The 17,286-nt window shown below is 43.5% G+C and overlaps 1 protein-coding gene across 3 annotated transcripts in view; it reads right to left on the minus strand.

Annotated features, from left to right (window-relative positions):
- Window positions 1-5,469: 5,469 nt before the first annotated feature.
- The window catches only part of LOC117670455 (fatty acyl-CoA hydrolase precursor, medium chain-like), a 46,702-nt gene continuing 34,885 nt past the window's right edge, over window positions 5,470-17,286 (minus strand). For all 3 annotated transcript variants that reach the window (XM_034425609.3, XM_034425610.3, XM_087877158.1), the window contains 9 exons: window positions 17,151-17,255; window positions 16,268-16,372; window positions 15,632-15,667; window positions 12,959-13,099; window positions 12,778-12,858; window positions 12,236-12,383; window positions 9,698-9,829; window positions 6,677-6,749; window positions 5,470-6,099 (listed from right to left, as the gene is read on the minus strand). In XM_034425609.3, the coding sequence (XP_034281500.2) occupies window positions 5,925-6,099; window positions 6,677-6,749; window positions 9,698-9,829; window positions 12,236-12,383; window positions 12,778-12,858; window positions 12,959-13,099; window positions 15,632-15,667; window positions 16,268-16,372; window positions 17,151-17,255 (996 nt within the window). In that variant the 3' untranslated portion in view covers window positions 5,470-5,924. The remainder of the gene's footprint in view (window positions 6,100-6,676; window positions 6,750-9,697; window positions 9,830-12,235; window positions 12,384-12,777; window positions 12,859-12,958; window positions 13,100-15,631; window positions 15,668-16,267; window positions 16,373-17,150; window positions 17,256-17,286) is intronic.

Below are 17,286 nucleotides of genomic sequence, written 5' to 3' on the forward strand. Positions count from 1 at the left end.
CACTGGCAGAGAGAATTTTCCCCATTTGCTATGAGCAGCCAGCGTGAGAGGTAGGACGCAGGTATTGCCGGGCAAGGAGGCCTCCTTTTTCTTGCCTTCCATCAGTTGACCCAGCAGCTTCTGCAAGGCTTCTGGCCAGGGGTGAAATGCTCCTAGTTCGGACCGGATCGCTCGATCCAGTAGTGATGGCAGCAGGTGGTTCGGAGAACCGGTGGCAAAAATCCCTGCCACCTCCCATGCCCAGCTGAGCTGCCTGATCATCAGAGGCCTTTTTTCTTACTTTTAAAAGCATTGCTTTTAAAAGTAAAAAAAAAAGATAGCGCGCCACAGCTGATCACCCCCCCTCGCGCGCTGTTCTACTTACTGCATGCCTCCTTTTGGTGTGTACTGTGTGTGCACACCTCACATTTGGTGCATGGTGTACACTGCACATGCGCAGCCAGTGAACCGGTTCAGATTTCACCACTGCTTCTGGCCCCTTTCCCCACTGGCTTCCTGGATCTCGATTGCCAGCAATCCAATCCATTGCTGGCAAGACTGGGTTACATCACCCAAGATCTTCCTTCAAGGAGTTTTCTATGACTCCCCAAAGAAGCAGAAAGTTTCCAATTGCAGACAGACAATTGTTATAAAAGTGGGTGCGGTAGTGGGTTGCAAATGGGAAGGAGCAGAAGCAATGACATTGGTAATCCTGGGTGTCTCCCTTCCCACCATTTTGACCTGAAGGAATTTTTGAACAACTATGTAAGACAACCCTTACACAAAATGGGTAGCATTTACTTGATATTTACTCTTAAAATAAATTTTAACAATTTCCTGAAATAATTTTAAGTCATGTTTATGTATTTTGATAGTGAATATCGTTTCAAAATAAATCAAGATTACTGAGAGTAGGGATAGGTGAGAAATGTTTGTAAATCCTTGGCTTCCAGATTACAAGAATACCGGCAAAATAATTAAGAATTTCTAGGTATAAATGAGAACATCTTCTTCTATTTTATACAGGTAGTCCTCAACGTACAACCATAACTGGGCCCAGAATTTATGTTGTTAAGTGAAAAATTAAGTGAGTTTTGCCCCATTTTACGATTTTTCTTGGCACATTTGTTAAGTGAATCACAGCAGTGGTTAAATGAGTAACCCAGTTGTTAAGTGAATCTGGCTTTTCCACTGACTTTGCTTGTCAGAAGGTCACAAAAGTGACTCCGGGATGCTGCGACCATCATAAATGAGTCAGTTGTCAAGCATTCTTCTCTTTCAGGGCTGATCATGGCACCCTCACCAAGTTGGCCACTCTTTTTTTTTTTAAGTTTTATTGGATTTTTTAAAATATACATCAATATCAATACCTGAACAGTGTGGCCTCTGGGTATAATTCATTTTGATACAAACCGCAATAATAGTGATAATCATAATTGTTACATTTATCAAACTTATGTAATATACATGATTGTTTTTAGAGTAGTTATTCAATATTTCAATGTTCCATTTTAATGCCAGTGATATTTTTAAACATACATAGTCATACCATCTTTCAATCTCTAAATATTTATTTATTTTATTTATTTTAAATTTATATACCGCCCTTCTCCCTGAGGACTCAGGGCGGTGTACAGCCAGAATTAAAAAACATGAGATACAAATATTAAAAACAATTAAAATATATATAAATTTGGCCCAAAATTAAAAATACAAACCAATTAAAACATTTAAAATTTCTTCTTAAGCCAGCCCGGCTTGCTGGAAAAAGTGGGTTTTAAGGGCATGGTGGAAGGCGCTAAGGTCTTGGATTCTCCTTATCTCTGGGGGCAACTGATTCCAGAGGGTAGGTGCCCCCACAGAGAAGGCCCTCCCCCTGGGGGTCACCAGCCTACATTGATTGGCTGATGGCACCCTGAGGAGGCCCTCTCCGTGGGAGCGCACAGGACGATGGGAGGTCGTTGGTAGCAGCAGGCGGTCTCGAAGATAGCTAGGCCCGATGCCATGGAGCGCTTTAAAGGTGATAACCAGCACCTTGAAGCGCACCCGGAAGACCACTGGGAGCCAGTGCAGCTCGCGCAGGAGCGGTGTTACATGGGAGCGCCATGCTGCTCCCATCACTACCCGCGCTGCTGCATTCTGGAACAGTTGGAGCCTCCGGGTGCTCTTCAAGGGGAGCCCCATGTAGAGAGTGTTGCAGTAGTCAAGGCGAGAGGTGACGAGGGCATGAGTGACTGTGCACAGGGAATCCCGATCAAGAAAGGGCCGCAACTGGCGAATCAGGCAAACCTGACAAAAGGTCCCCCTGGTTACAGCTGTCAGATGTTCCTCCAAGGACAGCTGCCTATCCAGGAGGACTCCCAGATTGCAAGCCCCTTCTGTGGGGGCCAAAGACTCTCCCCCAATAGTCAGTGATGGAGTCAACTGACTATATTGGGATGCCGGGAGCCATAGCCACTCAGTCTTGGAAGGGTTGAGCTTGAGCCTGTTCCTCCCCCTTTTTCTTATTTCGATCTCTATTCTAACTTCTAATCAGGCCACCATTACTAATCCTAGCATTAGTACACTTGTTTATATTAAGACATAGTCTTTCATTATTTGGTTGTTCTAAGTCACAATACACCATTCCAGTAGCAGTCGTCCTATTATTTAAACATACCTAATAATATAATCTTTCAACCTCCAATCTTTCCATCTAACTCTTACATTATATAAAGGTATATATTCTTATTTCTAATGAGGCCATCATTGTATTAACAAAAAGAAAAAAAAAAAGAAAGAGTGATAATTCCTTTCTATCCATCATCTCTTGCCCGTTTTAATACTTCAATTCTTTTTTTTATATAAAAAGTTTTTTATTTCAATTCTTCAATTCTTATTCATTTTTTAGCTTGCCTCCCATACTCCTCTCTTAGATCTTTGTCTCTATCAGCATCTGTGCCTTCATTGTTGAGTCTGAATATTTCTACCATCTCTATCCTTCTAATCTGCCAGGTCTCCCGAGTATCCACCCAGACTCCTATTTCCCTTTCAAAAGTATCTTCCAGGTTATCCAATTCCATTTTTAAGACTCTTGGAGTACTTTTCCCTTGGTTTTTTCATCAATCATTATTATCTTTATCGCTTTCTCCTTTCCCTCCTCTTGTTTTGTTTGCTGGTTTGTCTGTTCTATCTTTTCCTCCATTTTTCTACTGTCTTCCCTTTTTCCTGGACTCTTTGGTCTTCATTCACTATCAGTTGTAGCATATTTTCTATTTTCTCATTTATGTCTTGCATTAGGTTCTTTATCTCTCTGTGATTTTTTGTCATAGTACCCCTAATGCTTTGAAACAACAAAACCATTTCTCTTGAAATCTCACTCATTTCTCTCTGATGGTGCATCTTATCTTATTTTAAGTCCCGCTCTTACTCAAGCCCAAAAACATTATTCTCAAAGCCAATGTTACTCCTCAGAAAGTCCAATAATCATAGTTCTTTATATCTCAGGATTATTAATCACTCCAGGCAGCCTCCACAAATTAAGAGTCACTTTTCTTTACTTGAGAGTCTTCCTTATTCTCACAATAAAATTTCCAGTAATCATAAAATGGATAGTTATAGAACAGTAAGTATCACCACATTCCTCCAGATGAATGTTAGGTGTTTCTCTTATGAGTTTTCCTAGTGTTGTAGGGGTATGGTATATTTTCCATTCACCAGTAGATGGCGCCCTCAGCTTAGGTTTTAATGTTGTTTCAATTCTGATAAATTGATTAATCCGATTTTAATCGAAGCAAAATCAGCTATTCAAGTAGATTCAGGTAGATAGTTCCAACATTTTATACCTTTCCAAAACAACACCTACCCAGTTTAAGAATCCAATTTTCTATGTTTTAAAAGGTCTTTGGCTTTTCTCCCCTTAGTTCCTTTCTTTTGGGTCTAGGATTTTTCTCTCTATGGTAGTTCGTTGCTTTAAAAAATAGTTCTTAAGAGTCTCTTTTCCTGGATTTTTCTTTTTCTTTTTCTTTTCCTTTTTTCTTTAAAGTTAGGGTCTAAATAAAAAAGAATCTTCTCACCCAGCTCCAATCACTGTTCATCTGCATCGCTCCTGCACGTTTCTTTGTTGCCTTGGCTGTCCCAGCTTCATGGCAGCCATGATGGCTGCCTCTCCTTGTAGAGAGAGAGAGAGGAAGCCTTGAGTCCTACAGGAGAGTTGTTGCTCTCCCCAAACTACAGGGTGCTCCTCTTTTCTTCATCACCCCTACAGGGTGGCGTTAGCTCCTTTTGGAGCCCTCCAACAGGAAGAATTTGGCGTGGGAGCACGGAGACCTGCTCCACACGTCTGATAGTGCTGCAACATCTGCTGATCTCTCCACATCGGCCCCTCTTTTGAAGACCCGGGCAAGGCGAGAGATGAAAGATGGTTCTCTTGGTCCTGTTTGCCTTTCAGTGTCTTTGGTACCATCCATCCTAGCAACCTCTTGAATGAACTGCAAGGCTTAGCAGTGATGGGCCCTGGTCCCGCAGGGAAGGTGAGGGTGTATCCTAGGACCCTCTGTTGTCAGGTGCCCCAGAGCTCCCACTTTTCTTATTGAACACCTGTATGAAGCCACAGCAAGCAGCCATATCCCGCATCATTTTATATAGTTCAGGGAGCTGTGCAAAAGGCCCCTTCTTCTATTTCCCCCCAAGAGCAACTCTACAGGGCAGACTCTAGAGCCCAGCCAGACTACATGACTGAGGGAGGAAATTTGTATCTATCTTAACACAGATAAATCCTTGACTTACAACTGGGATCAGAATTTTCATGGCTAAGCAAGGCGGTTATTAAGTAAATTGCAACCAATTTTATGACTTTTTTGCAACAGCTGTTAAGTGAATCATGTGGTTGTTAGGCAAATCTGGATTCTCCCATTGACTTTGCTTGTCGGAAAACAGCTGGGAAAGTCGCAAATGGTGATCACGTGATTCCAAGTTGTTGTGACTGTCATGAATACATGCTGATTGCCAAGTGCCCAAATTTTGATCACGTGACCACAAGGACACTGCAACAGTTGTAGGTGTGAGAATCGGTTATAAGTCACTTTTTTGAGTGCCAATGTAACTTCAAGTGGCCACTAACAAATGGTTGTTAAATTGTGGACTTATTTGTACTTGCAAGTACCTTCGAGGCCTTCAGGAATAAACTCCCTGTCGTTGAGCTGCTGAAAAGGTTAGTTCTTCCTTTGATGTTTATGTTGTTCTTCCCTCAAGTAGTAATTTGATATTGTTTTTTGGTCACTTTTTATTTTGGGTGGTATATACACTGATTAAATAAATACATTTGTTTTCAACGTGCCTTAGAGGATTTGTTAAGAATCCTTGCAACCATGATGACTCTTCAAAATCTATGTTGTTCTATGATTTTGAATTTTTGGATGAACCATTTTATTTATACTGTATTGATACTGTAGAGGCACTGTCAGGTGTGCCTCCATTCAAAACTTAAGAAAGAAAAACCCCAACTCCATGTTTGTAGAGAAAGTACTTTTATTGGTACTGAGTATGAACTGAGTATGAACTGAATGCAGCGAAAGAAAAGCAAAGTCTGAGGTAATTAGCGTGAAAATTACATATTGAAAGCATTGACCTTATTTATTCCATTACTATTGCCAGAGTATTCCGCTGGTTCTACTGAAAATTTCAATTCCTATTCAAAGCTGATAGTTCTAAAGGGTTTCTAGACAGAACAGGATTATCTTCTTGCAACAATCAAGCCTGTATTATGGAGGCCACTGGTTGCAGCAAGTGATGGGCCTCCCTCAAGAGCCCCATGGCCAACTTCATTTGAGAAGGTGAGGCTAGCCAGCGTACACTTGCCCAGTTGAAGAGAGGGGGCCAGACTTGCAACCCAGTGGTGAGTGACCTCTATTGGAGAAATGTTTTCTGTTGCACCAAATTCTGGAGTTCATGTGTGGCTGAAGAAATTATAACTCAGTGTGTCCTTTCTCTTTGGTCGCCTTTTCCGGCAGGGTCTTGGTCCAAAAGGCAACAGCTTTCTCTTTCAGTTTTCTTGCCACCTTTTGCTTTAAGTCTATTTCCAGATACTGCTCACTCAGGTCGTATCTGGGCCAGGTCACCAAGCCAGCTCCATTAGGGTCCCTAGAGATGATTGCAAATGATCAATTAGTTCACAGAATCAATTTGTCCTGTAAAATCTACATTTGGATAAATAGCAAAGGTGGGAAATTTCTTTCCTCACAATCACCAAGATAATCTCTTCCTCGCTTTCACAAATAGAGCTTTATCATTTTTCAAACAATAATAAAATATTCTAGAAAATTGAAACATTTTTCGGAGGCATCTACTGGAAGCTTACTGCAGTGCACACTTTTCTCCCCAGGCTAACAACATCTAATACAGTTCTGTCAAACTCGCGGCCTGCGGGCCAGATGCGTCACGCTCTGGTCACACCCACACCCGGTTTAGCAAAGGGGGGGAAAGTCCCGATACGTCACGTGACACCGCCGTGACTACATGAGTTTGACAGCCCTGCTCCAATACGACCAGCCTCACTGCTGAAGTCTGAGAGCTCTGGTACCTGGGGAGGTGATGGGTGTCCCCTAGGAGACCATTTAGAGGGGGACATTCTTCATAGCTATTAAGGCCAATTTATACCAGTTGTATAGTCTACCTGAGTAGTACATTTATGGACATGTGCAAACACCCACTGACTTACCCACTGCGAGCAAAATTAGCCCAGTATTTCATAATCACTTTGCTGAGCATTTTATCTTCTTCTGTTGCATTGTCTGCAGGCAGAGATATAAGGATGGCGTCAGCAAAAGAATTACAGCTTTGGATTGTTTAAAAGATAAAAAATAAAATCCAGAAGTAATATCAGCACCTTGAGAATCTCAATAAAATGCAACTTGTTGCCAGGCATGTATTATTACTTCATCAGACTTCTATCGAGAGATATTTGTATGAATTCAGAAAGGAACACCTGGAGCCCAGTCAAATCTCCTTACGAGTTAAGAAACAACCAACTAACTGGGAAAATGGCTTTTGGAGAGTGAAATTAGAGTCCTGGCAAAGCTCTGTTATAAAGGTCCTTTATCTGCATCAAAATCTTTTCAAGAACATCTTTTCAAGAAAAATATGAATTCCACAATCAAATCCTTTTTTGATGAGAAATACTTGGTGAATTTTGAGTACAGTTTTCAACAAGCCATCATTGTACTCGTCTAATTGGCATTCTATACATCCCTACCTGTCTACAGGTAGTCCTCAACTTACAATTGTTCATTTAGTGACCATTCAAAGTTACAAAGGACTGAAAAAAAGTGACTTATGACAGTTTTTCACACTTACAACCATTGCAGCATCCCCAAGGTCATGTGATCAAAATTCAGAGGATTGGCAACTGGCTCATCTTTATGACGGTTGCAGTGTCCCAGGGTCACGAGATCACTTTTTGCAACCTTTTGATAAGCAAAGTCAATGGGGAAGCCAGATTCACTTAACCGTTGTGTGACTAGCTGAACAACTGCAGCGATTCACTTAACAACTGGGGCAAGAAAGGTCGTAAAATGGGGCAAAATTTACTATGGAAGGCTAAAAGAACAAAGTAGTTTAATCTAGCAAAAAAGCCCAATTGTGTAAAAATGTTCAATAAAAATGTTAATTGAAATTTAATGTAATCAATTTAATTACATTTAACTACTTCCTGCATTATTTTTTTCACACTATAGTCTGTCCAGATTATATCCAATTCTTCTGATCAATGTTGGGCCACAGGTCCTCTATTCTACAGGTGCACCTCCTGAGCTCACCCAGAATTTCTGTTACGGCCTTTAGCTTTGGACAGTCCCGTGGAGGTTCCGTCATGCCAGAAGCTCCTGACTGAGTGACAAGAGAATTTGCCTGTGGTTTAAGAGGGAGTAGAGAAGAGAAGAGCCACCAAAACACTAGCTCCTTCCAAGGGAAGACATGGAGAGAGAAGTAGGTACACCCTGAGCAGCTGATGCTTGCTGAATATGGCTTCAAGGGATTGTTCCAGCAACCTCTTCCTCTTTGTAGAGAGAAGGAAAGAAGAAGAAAAATACTAATCACAAGTTTTACTAGGGCCCGAAGGAACAAAAGGTCTCTACAGCCATATTTTCATTAATGACTCAGATGAACGGAAGGGGATTCTGATGGCAGAAGACAAAAAAATAGGTTCTAACTAGGAAATGGTTCCCTTGCACAGGGTGACCTTGGTGGTGGTGGTGGTGGTGGGTAAATTCCTATGGTGCGGGGGGGGGGGAGGCTGAGGAATGCATGAGAGCCTTCTGCCATTGGAGCAGAGATACCCATCAAGGCCAAGTTCTTGGAGCTACCAGCTGGCACAGAAAACAAAAGTAATGAATGTGGACAATGAACTGTGGGCGGCTCAGGAGTGAAAAGAGGGTTTTACCTATTTGGTTTTTGCAGAAAACCTCAGAGCTGACTTTGCGTCTGCTGGGCCTAAATGGATCTTTTAACAAAGTTTTAGTCTTGGTAGTTCCTACATGCTATGAGTTTGTTTTTGGGATGTGCCAAATGTGATGGTTGACAAGAGAACTGAGAGGGGCCATGGTCTTCAGTCCTGGAAGACTGGCCCAGAGAAGAGAGCCTCCCCCCCCACCCTTTTGGCTCTCATTGGAGGGAGGCTGGTTCTGCTTCAATCACACACACAAAAAAACCCTTCCGTAATAATGCAACAAAAGAGCTTGTATCACCTAGGAAGGTTCCAGCAAGGCTTAAGCATCTGTCAGGAGACTTAATTGGCAGCCCTAAGTAGCCCTTTCCAATCTAGCTGCACTTCTTAGCTGATGTGGTTCTCCATGTTGCAAGTGCCCTTTGTGGGGAGACAGGCTCTAGGATGGATTCTGAGTGGCCCCTTCCTGGGAAACACTTCACCCTGTGATGAGCCCCAGCACCACAGCAAAGGCCAGAGCAAAGTTGAGGAGGAAAAAAGCAACACCACACAACATTTCGAGCCCTGCCAGGAAGAGACAAAGGGATGTCTATGTGCTAATTGTCTCCCATAAGCCCAGGCTAGTACTACCAATACACTGGTTCCGGATAACATAAGTACACAAATTAGTGAGCTAGAGGCAGTGGGAGGCAGTGGCAAAAAAGTTTGCATTATCACCTGCTAGGCATTTCACAAATAATACAAGAAAGTATGATTACTGTCTTGCATGGTGTAGCATTTCATGAACATCTATTCCCACCATGCCTGAAATTATTCTTGACTCAGAATCATTGAATTGGACTGTTAATTCCATTCTGCCTCCACATTAGACAGGAATTGCCCCAGCTGCAGTTTGAACACATCCAGGACTTCTCAGGTCATTGGTTCCACCTTCAAATTGCTCTTGTAAAATTCCCATTTCCCAAATTCTGTCTTAAGACCTTTGCTTGTCCTCTGAAACCCCGGAGAACAGACCGTGGCATTCCTTCGCTCCCCACTGGGCTATTGCAGGCACCATCAGGCCTCTCTTTTCAAGGCCAAATAACCTGCTGACAAGGACCTAGTTTCCTGATCATCATCACTCTTGGTTTCCTTCATCAACCTGGTTTCCTTTGGGCCCATTTTGACAAGGTTGGCCTGCTAACCTGGAGCAAAAGCTACTGAGAATCCACAAAACGTGGTGGCCCTTCTCTCAGCAGGAATGTGCCCACCACATTCAGGTTGGGCCAGTGCTGAATTCCTGGAACGCTCCAGACTCACCTGTGAAGAAGGGCTTTCCAAAGACAAAGGCAATTTCATCCCCATGATCCACTTTAGCAAAGTCTGGCCTATGGCTGCTGTGTTCATTCGAACGATGCTGCAATTCATAAACATAGGCCGGATAACCAGCATCTGAAAAGACAAGAATGTGGCACAGAGACACCATCTCTTATTCTCCAGGATTTGCTCTACCACAGCCAGACCCCCAGAGACGCCATTCTGGGTTAGGGGGAATGATATATATATATATATATATATGGACAAAGAAGTTCTGCTGTAACAAAAAGAAGCCTCTTCAAGCCACTTGTCACCCCCTATGACCCTAATATGACTCCAGCCTAAAATTTCCACAGTTTGAGGCAAGCAGGGGACCTCTCTCCTCCTCCTCCTTTTCCAAGAAATTGTTTCAGTGTGCAATTTTTTATCAAAGAAATAAGGTGCCCAATTCAGTGCTCAGAAGGGGCCTCTGCTCATCCTGGCCACAATCTGCCAGACACCTGGATGTGGGGAGAGGGCCTGTAGGGGCTGCAGGAGCTTCCAGGTCTCTGCCCTGACTTGACTGGACCACCCTCGTCCCCAGGCTCCTAATCAGCTGTTGAGGGGCAGCATGAGCTGCCTATCCAATTTTCTTGTATGAATGATAGACAGATGCCTGTCAAAACTCACCAGCTCCCAAGCCCCAACCCTGCTTTGCCCTCCTGTATATGTCCATTTTGGGGGATGATTTCCTGCTTGTAAACAACTGCCAGAAAATTGGAGGCTAGCAAACTCCGAAAGTCTGCACCTGAAGGCCAGACAAGGAACAATGGATGGAAACAGATCAAGAAGAGATTCAACCTGGAAATAAGGAGGAATTTTCTGACAGGGAGAACAGTCAACCAATGGAACAGAAGTTGCCTTTGGAAGCTGTGGAAACTTCATCACTTCAGACTTTCAAGAAAAGACTGGACTGCCATTTGTCAGAAATGGTGTAGGGCAAGGGTGAAATTTATTTATTTATTTATTGGTTCTATTTATATGCTGCCCTTTTCCAGAGACTCAGGGCTGCTTACAATGCGTTAAGCAATAGCCTTCATACTTTTGTATATACCTGCTTAGTAGGGCTTTCGACCCCCCCCAAGCGGTGTTCTTTTTTATATTGCCCCCACAAACTGGGTCCTCATTTTACCTACCTCGAAAGGATGGAAGGCTGAGTCAACCTTGAGCCTGGTGAGATTTGAACTTGCAGGAATTGCAGGCAGCTGGTGTTACATAACAGTGCTTTAGTCTGCTGCACCACCAAGGCTCTTAATGCTCCTGGTTTGGACTGGATTGTCCGATCCGGTAGCGATGGTGGTGGGTGGTTCGGAGAACTGGTAGCATGCCCCCATGCCCAGCTGAGCTGCACGACCATCAGAGGCTTTTTTTTTTTACTTTTAAAAGCATTTTTTCTACAACCTCTTCAGCTGAAAAAAAATGCTTTTAAAAGCCTCTGATGATCCCAGCTGAGTTCCCTGATCGTCAGAGGCTTTTAAAAGGATTTTTTTTTTACAACCTTTTCGGCCGAAGAGGTTATAGAAAAAATGCTTTTAAAAGTAAAAAAAAAAAAGTTGGCTATGCCCACCCAGTCACATTAACCCCCCCAAGCCATGCCCACAGAACCGGTAGTAACAAATTTTACATTTCACCCTTGGTGTAGGGTCTCCTGCTTGAGCGGGGGTAGTTGGACTAGATGACCTACAAGGTCCCTTCCAACTCTGTTCATCTGTTAATTAAAATCTCTCTCCCTAGATATTTCACTTTATCTTTTCTGGACACCTTCAGAAAAGCAATGCAGGACAGGCAAGCATACAGGCCAGTACTGGGGAAGAGAGCCCCTCCCCTTGCCACCAAACTACAGCAGCCCTTTGACTTGTGGCTTTGAGAACATCAGTAGCATTCTTTTAATTTTTGTTTTTTTTTGCATAATGCTAGTATCTCAGGCAGAAATAACAAATCAGGGGAAAACACTCTGCTGGAAGCCTGCAGATGGTCCCAAGCAAGCCTACAGGCAGTCCTCAATTTACAACTCTTCCTTTAATGATGGTTCAAAGTTATGATGGCCTTGGAAACATGACTTGCCTTTGCACTTATGACCTTTGTAGCACGGAATAGCAGTTTGGCTAGTTGGCAGCCCACTTGCATTTACTGTCGTTTGGGGCATCTTGAGTCACCTGATCAGTATTAGCAATCTTTACAGCTGGTTTCTGACCAGCAAGGTCAATTGGGGAAGCTGGCTTTGCCACAGTAAAAACGGTCATAAAATTTGGTCCAGTCACATGAGGACCCACTTTATGACTGTAATTCCAAAGGAATTCCAAAGGAAATTCCAGTACCAACTGCGGTCGCAAGACTACCTATAAAATATTGCTGCTGGCCTGTTCTTCTGCCTTTGCAACTGGCTGGCTGAAGGGACAGAGGGATTTGATCGAAGAGGTTCTGGGAGGGGAGAAGAAACTGATCCTTGTCCTAGATCTTGCTAAGGCTGCTCAAACCCAGTTAGTTCCAATAGCAGCTGACCTCGGTGGTGCCTGGCAGTAAGAATGGTTGGAGCAAGGAATACGGCATCCCTCAATAAAGCAAAGAATTGATCTCTGAGTTGTATCGGGTTCTGGAGATCCTGGAGATATTCATCAGCAACCATAGGAAGATCCTGAGGAGCCACACTCTGTAACAGTCAAAGAAAGGTGGGCCATCAATATTGCAGCCACACTGGCTTTCAGGTTTCCAAGAACAATTTCTTGGAAAGCATAGTGTCTACAGAACTTCTTTTATCAGCATTCTGTAAAACCACAAAAAATAAAGAAATCTAAATAAACAAGATAATCATAGTGAGTGTCAAGGATCAAACTCATCACCTTTTCCTGATTTTCCCTAGTGGGCCTGCCTCCCACCCTGCTCCCAAGTCTAGAAGTCCTCAGGAGCTGCGCCTCTCCTAGTACAGTTGGCCACAAAGTCCCTGGAATTCTGTTGCCATGGCTGAAGTCCACAGCGGTCTGAGGGAAAGCAGGAGGGGCTGAGGCTGGCGATAAATTCAGCCGCACCGAGAAAGTGCCTCTTACTGTGAATTGCTCTGAGCTGCGTAGCAGGAGATTCACGGTCTCTTTGTCAAGTCCCTTCGTGAAATCTGGAAACTGGAAAAGCTGGACAGAGTAAAACCAAATGGTTAATTCTGAGTGCAATCAGGAGAGCGGACCCAAAAAGGCAGCGGCAGAGCTTCATCAACAAAGAGAAAAGGCCCACCTGAGGAAGAATCCACCCAAATTCATCGTTATTGACCCCAAGGATGTATGGAAGATTATTGAAGTTTTTTTCTGCTAACAGCTCTCTGGGACTCTTCGGAAAAAATCGACCATCAACTACTGAAGGGGAAAGGATAACATGCTGGAGAGGAAAAAGAAATCAGTTTAACATCTTTTAAAATATTATTTTCATGGAAATCACAATAAATCCCTCCTAAGTTATGGTCAATAGAAATGGAAGAACATTATTAATTTCTGTATATAATTACAATTTTAAATTGCTGTAACTTGAATTCTGCATCTTACAGTCCAATACTGTATTTTTATAAATTCTCACTTTCATTTTTTGGTCACTTTATATAGAACAGTCCTAAATCTGAGATGTGCTTAGTCAGAAGTAACCTTCCGTGAGTTCAGTGGAATTCTCCTTACATCAGAAGACAACTTCAGATTACATAGTCAATTGTTCCCTCCCCCATTTGTGTTCTCTGTTCTTATTGCAGTCTTTCATGTATTTCTTTCTTGGGTGGGGTTTTTCCTTCTAATTTGTCTATTTCTTTCTATCAAATTCCTAATAAATAATTTTTTAAAATGACATTGACAGTAATAAGGCTTGTCAGCCTTGTGAGGTAGCTCCGACAAGAAGGACATTCAGAAGTATGAATCGTGTAAGACCGAAAGTGCATCTCCCCCACCACCTTGTCCTTACAGTCCAAGAAATTAGGGAGGGTCCCTTTTGAGGCATCTGCCAGGCCCCATTCCTTCTACAGCTTTAGCTGCTCCTTGTCTGACCAGTGCCTAGTCTGCAGCTCTGCTTCCTGCCTTCCATAGTCTCCTGGACGATGAATTTGCCTTGCTGAAGCTTCAACCTTGCCCTTTCCACTAAGATCTAGGACAACTTGCTGCAGTCAACTTGCTGCAACCTATTTGCCGTGGCCAACTCGTTGCAGGACAACTCGCCACGGAACAATTAAACTTGGGATTAGTTCCTTTTATTATTCATCAAAGCATTACAAAAGCTGGCAGCCATAGGAATGATTTCCTTTGATATGAGAGATAAAATAATGTTGACAAAAATGTACACAAAAATAAAAGGAACTAATTGAATCCTGTGGTAAGTTGGCCACAGTGAGTTGGTTGTGGCAAGTTGTCCCATTCCATTCTACTAGGCTTCACAGTTGTCTGGTGGAATTTCTCATGTCAAAGAAAACAAATCTCCAAATTGTGTGGGATTGTTTGGCTTTTTCTATGCTTCTTGCTGGAAAGCGTCTTCTCCAATGAACAGACGGCAGACTGTTTCCTCCTTTTATTTTTCAAAAGCCTGAAGAGACTTCTTACTGGATAGTTTTTGAATGGCTGATTGAGGGGTGCTGTTGTCATAACCTCAAATTTGGTAAAACAAAATATCTCACAACATTCTCACAACATTCATGAACTAGTTAAGTATTTCTAGCCCAGCAGTGCTGCTATCTCTAGAGCACATGATAAATTCTGTGGTAGCCTGAAACAGCATTGACTGAACGTTGCTTCATATTCTATTCTGGACACCAAATTTAAGAATGATTCAAAGAAACTGCAGGAGATATACAGAACGGTCTCTCAAACAGAGGGCTAGAAATTAAATCTTACTAAAAGAGACTGGGGAATTTGGTTAGTTTAGCCATGAAGGATGAAACCGGGAGGAATGGTCAAAGAAAAACAATCTTCAAGGGAAAGGCAGATCCATGAAATGCTCCTTCAATTACTGGGGCAGCCTTGTTGAGCCAGAAAGCTAAATAAGCCAGGACTGCTTAGTTCTTGGATGGGAGTATCCAGGGTATGGGTCAGACACACCAGCCTCATGTACAGCAGAAGTGTAACTGTGCAGAAGCAATGTCCTTGCCTCTTCAGAGCCTCTGTAGATCCTAAATCAGTGCTGACTTTCCTCAGGATCTGATCAATGGAGTTTGATTTCAGTGGGATCCTGAGATTCCCCAGAGAAAGGGAGGGGGGGACATCACTGCCATCCATTTAGCTTTGCCTGAGAGGTGTTGATGCTTCTCTGGATTGCTAGACTGGGCAGGATGTACAGTAGGGGTGGGGTGGGGGTGCATGGAGTGGCTGGTAAAAAAGTCCAGATGTGTGAGGCGCATGAAGACCAGACCAATTCAACTGATCTTTTTCACCAGGTCCTGCAGGAGCTCCTGATCTGGACACTCCCCAACAATGATTCCCAAAAAGGGGTTTAGATCTTCCACAGCCTTGGAAGAAAAAGTTGTTCAGCAACACCATGACGTAAGAAAGACAGAGGAAAGTTTGGATAATTAATGAAGAAGGTTACTGTGGGTGGAAGTAGCTGGCCAAGAAAAAGCCAGGCCAACATTTGAGCCTCTCCAGAATATGGAGGCCAATATGGGCATCTGCTTGGCTATGCCCTATTTGGCCAGGCGAAATCAGGTTGCTCCTGCAAGGGAAAGCAGTTCAAGCTACAGAAAAAGTTCCCCTGGGTGCGGGAGGAATTTACACTATCAATGTTGTTATCTTATTGTACATCTTGAATTACCTCTCCTGTTCTGGTGAAAAGGAGTTTTCTAGGTTTGATCTACTTTGGATTTGCTCGGAGCATTTTCCTGATGGAAAAGGTCTACCCTGTTGCTTCCTGCCTCCTTTTGATGAGGCAAGTGCTTGAACTCACCTGTTCTTCTCCACCTAGATACAGCCGGGTAAAATCCTGCAATCACAGTAGAAAGCAGATCAGTTAAGGATGAGCAGCTCCAGGGGAAGGTCCTGCAGCAGCCTTGCGGAAAATAGTAGGTCAGCCTCCTCTGTCTACGCTTTATGATCATTACTCTTTATACATAATCAAGAATAAGTATGATTCTCAATCGACTGAATGACATGAAATGATCTTGAACATGATTCCACTGCCCCCGCCCCCACTGGGACCACAACAGCCATGGCCATGGCAACCCCCCTGAACTGTCCTTGAAAAAGAAATGGACAGCGATGAGGTCTGCTGGGTCTTGTGCAACCCAGTTGGGTCTTCATTAAGAGCTGATCAGTGCTATCAGGAGCCTCTCTGTGAGGCCTGCAGGACCTGCTTGCGATGATCAGCAGAAGAGGAAGAGAGTCCTGGGGTCTTGGCGCCCAGGGTGTGTGTTCGGAGCTTCACCCAGTATACACAGGAGACGGGTGGGGCTTCTACAGCACCATTGTGACCACCATCTGCTGCCCACACCCGGCAGACCAACTTCTATTTTGATAAGATGAGGACCAACCCCTCCCTCTTCCTCTCCAGAAAGGATCACAATGCATTGCAGGGGCCTCTTACCATCTTCAGAGTAGCCAATAAGATTTCACTCTCTGTTTTCCCCCTGAGGCAGTGAACCATCTCAGCCGAACTGGAGGTAGGGCAGCTAATCGATTCAGCAATTTTCTGCAATCCAGACCAACAATTCAGTTTTAATAAATGTAATAAGAAGCAGGTCATCCTGCAATAGTTCTTCATCTTGCATTTGGAAAATTGAAGGTGCAGGAGGTCTTTTAAGGAAGAGGGAGGAAGGCTCTTCTGGCTGCCTATCTAAACTGGGCTCAAAGCCTTGGTAGTACAGTGGTCTAAGGCACCCTGTTATTAAGCTGGTTATTAAGACCAGCTGCCTGCAATTACTGCAGGTTCGAATCTCGCCAAGGCTCAAGGTTGACTCAGCCTTCCATCCTTTCTAAGGTAGGTAAATTGAGGACCCAGTTGTGGGGGCAATAAGTTGACTTTGTATAAATATACAAAAGGATGAAGGCTATTGCTGAGCACATTGTAAGCCGCCCTGAGTCTCCGGAGAAGGGCGGCATATAAATCAAATTAAAAAAAAAAAAAAAGCCAGTGGATAAAATTTGCAGAGCAGAATGATTTAAAAGCACGCTTCATTCTATTTGTGCTCCAATAGTAAGTTTGAAACAAATAATTGTGCAGCTGTTTAGAAACATCTGGCTGAAGGTGGCATCAGCCAGCTAATGGCCATGTAATGGAGCAGGTGCACATACTGCATCTCCAAGTCTCCAGTGGCCCCAGGGCGCCCCAGCTGCTTTGCTCCAGAGAATCCTCAGGAGAGGCCAGGGGAACCCCCTTCTCCTACATGTCTTCCTCCTCTTTTCATCTTCCCTCGGAAAAAAAATTCCCAGATCCAGAGCAATTGCTGTCTCGCTTTTCCAAAACTCACCTTAGCCTGCTTTTCTGGATGGGCATGGAACACCACGTCTGTTATGGCAACAGCACTTTCTGAAATCGCTTTGTGGAACAAGCCTTTGGACAGAGGGGATAACACCTGGCCAGGGAGGAAAGCAAGAGCTTTGGTA

Source organism: Pantherophis guttatus, chromosome 11, assembly GCF_059756535.1.
Source record: "Pantherophis guttatus breed Tessera chromosome 11, ASM5975653v1, whole genome shotgun sequence".
NCBI classification, from domain to species: Eukaryota; Metazoa; Chordata; class Lepidosauria; order Squamata; family Colubridae; genus Pantherophis; species Pantherophis guttatus.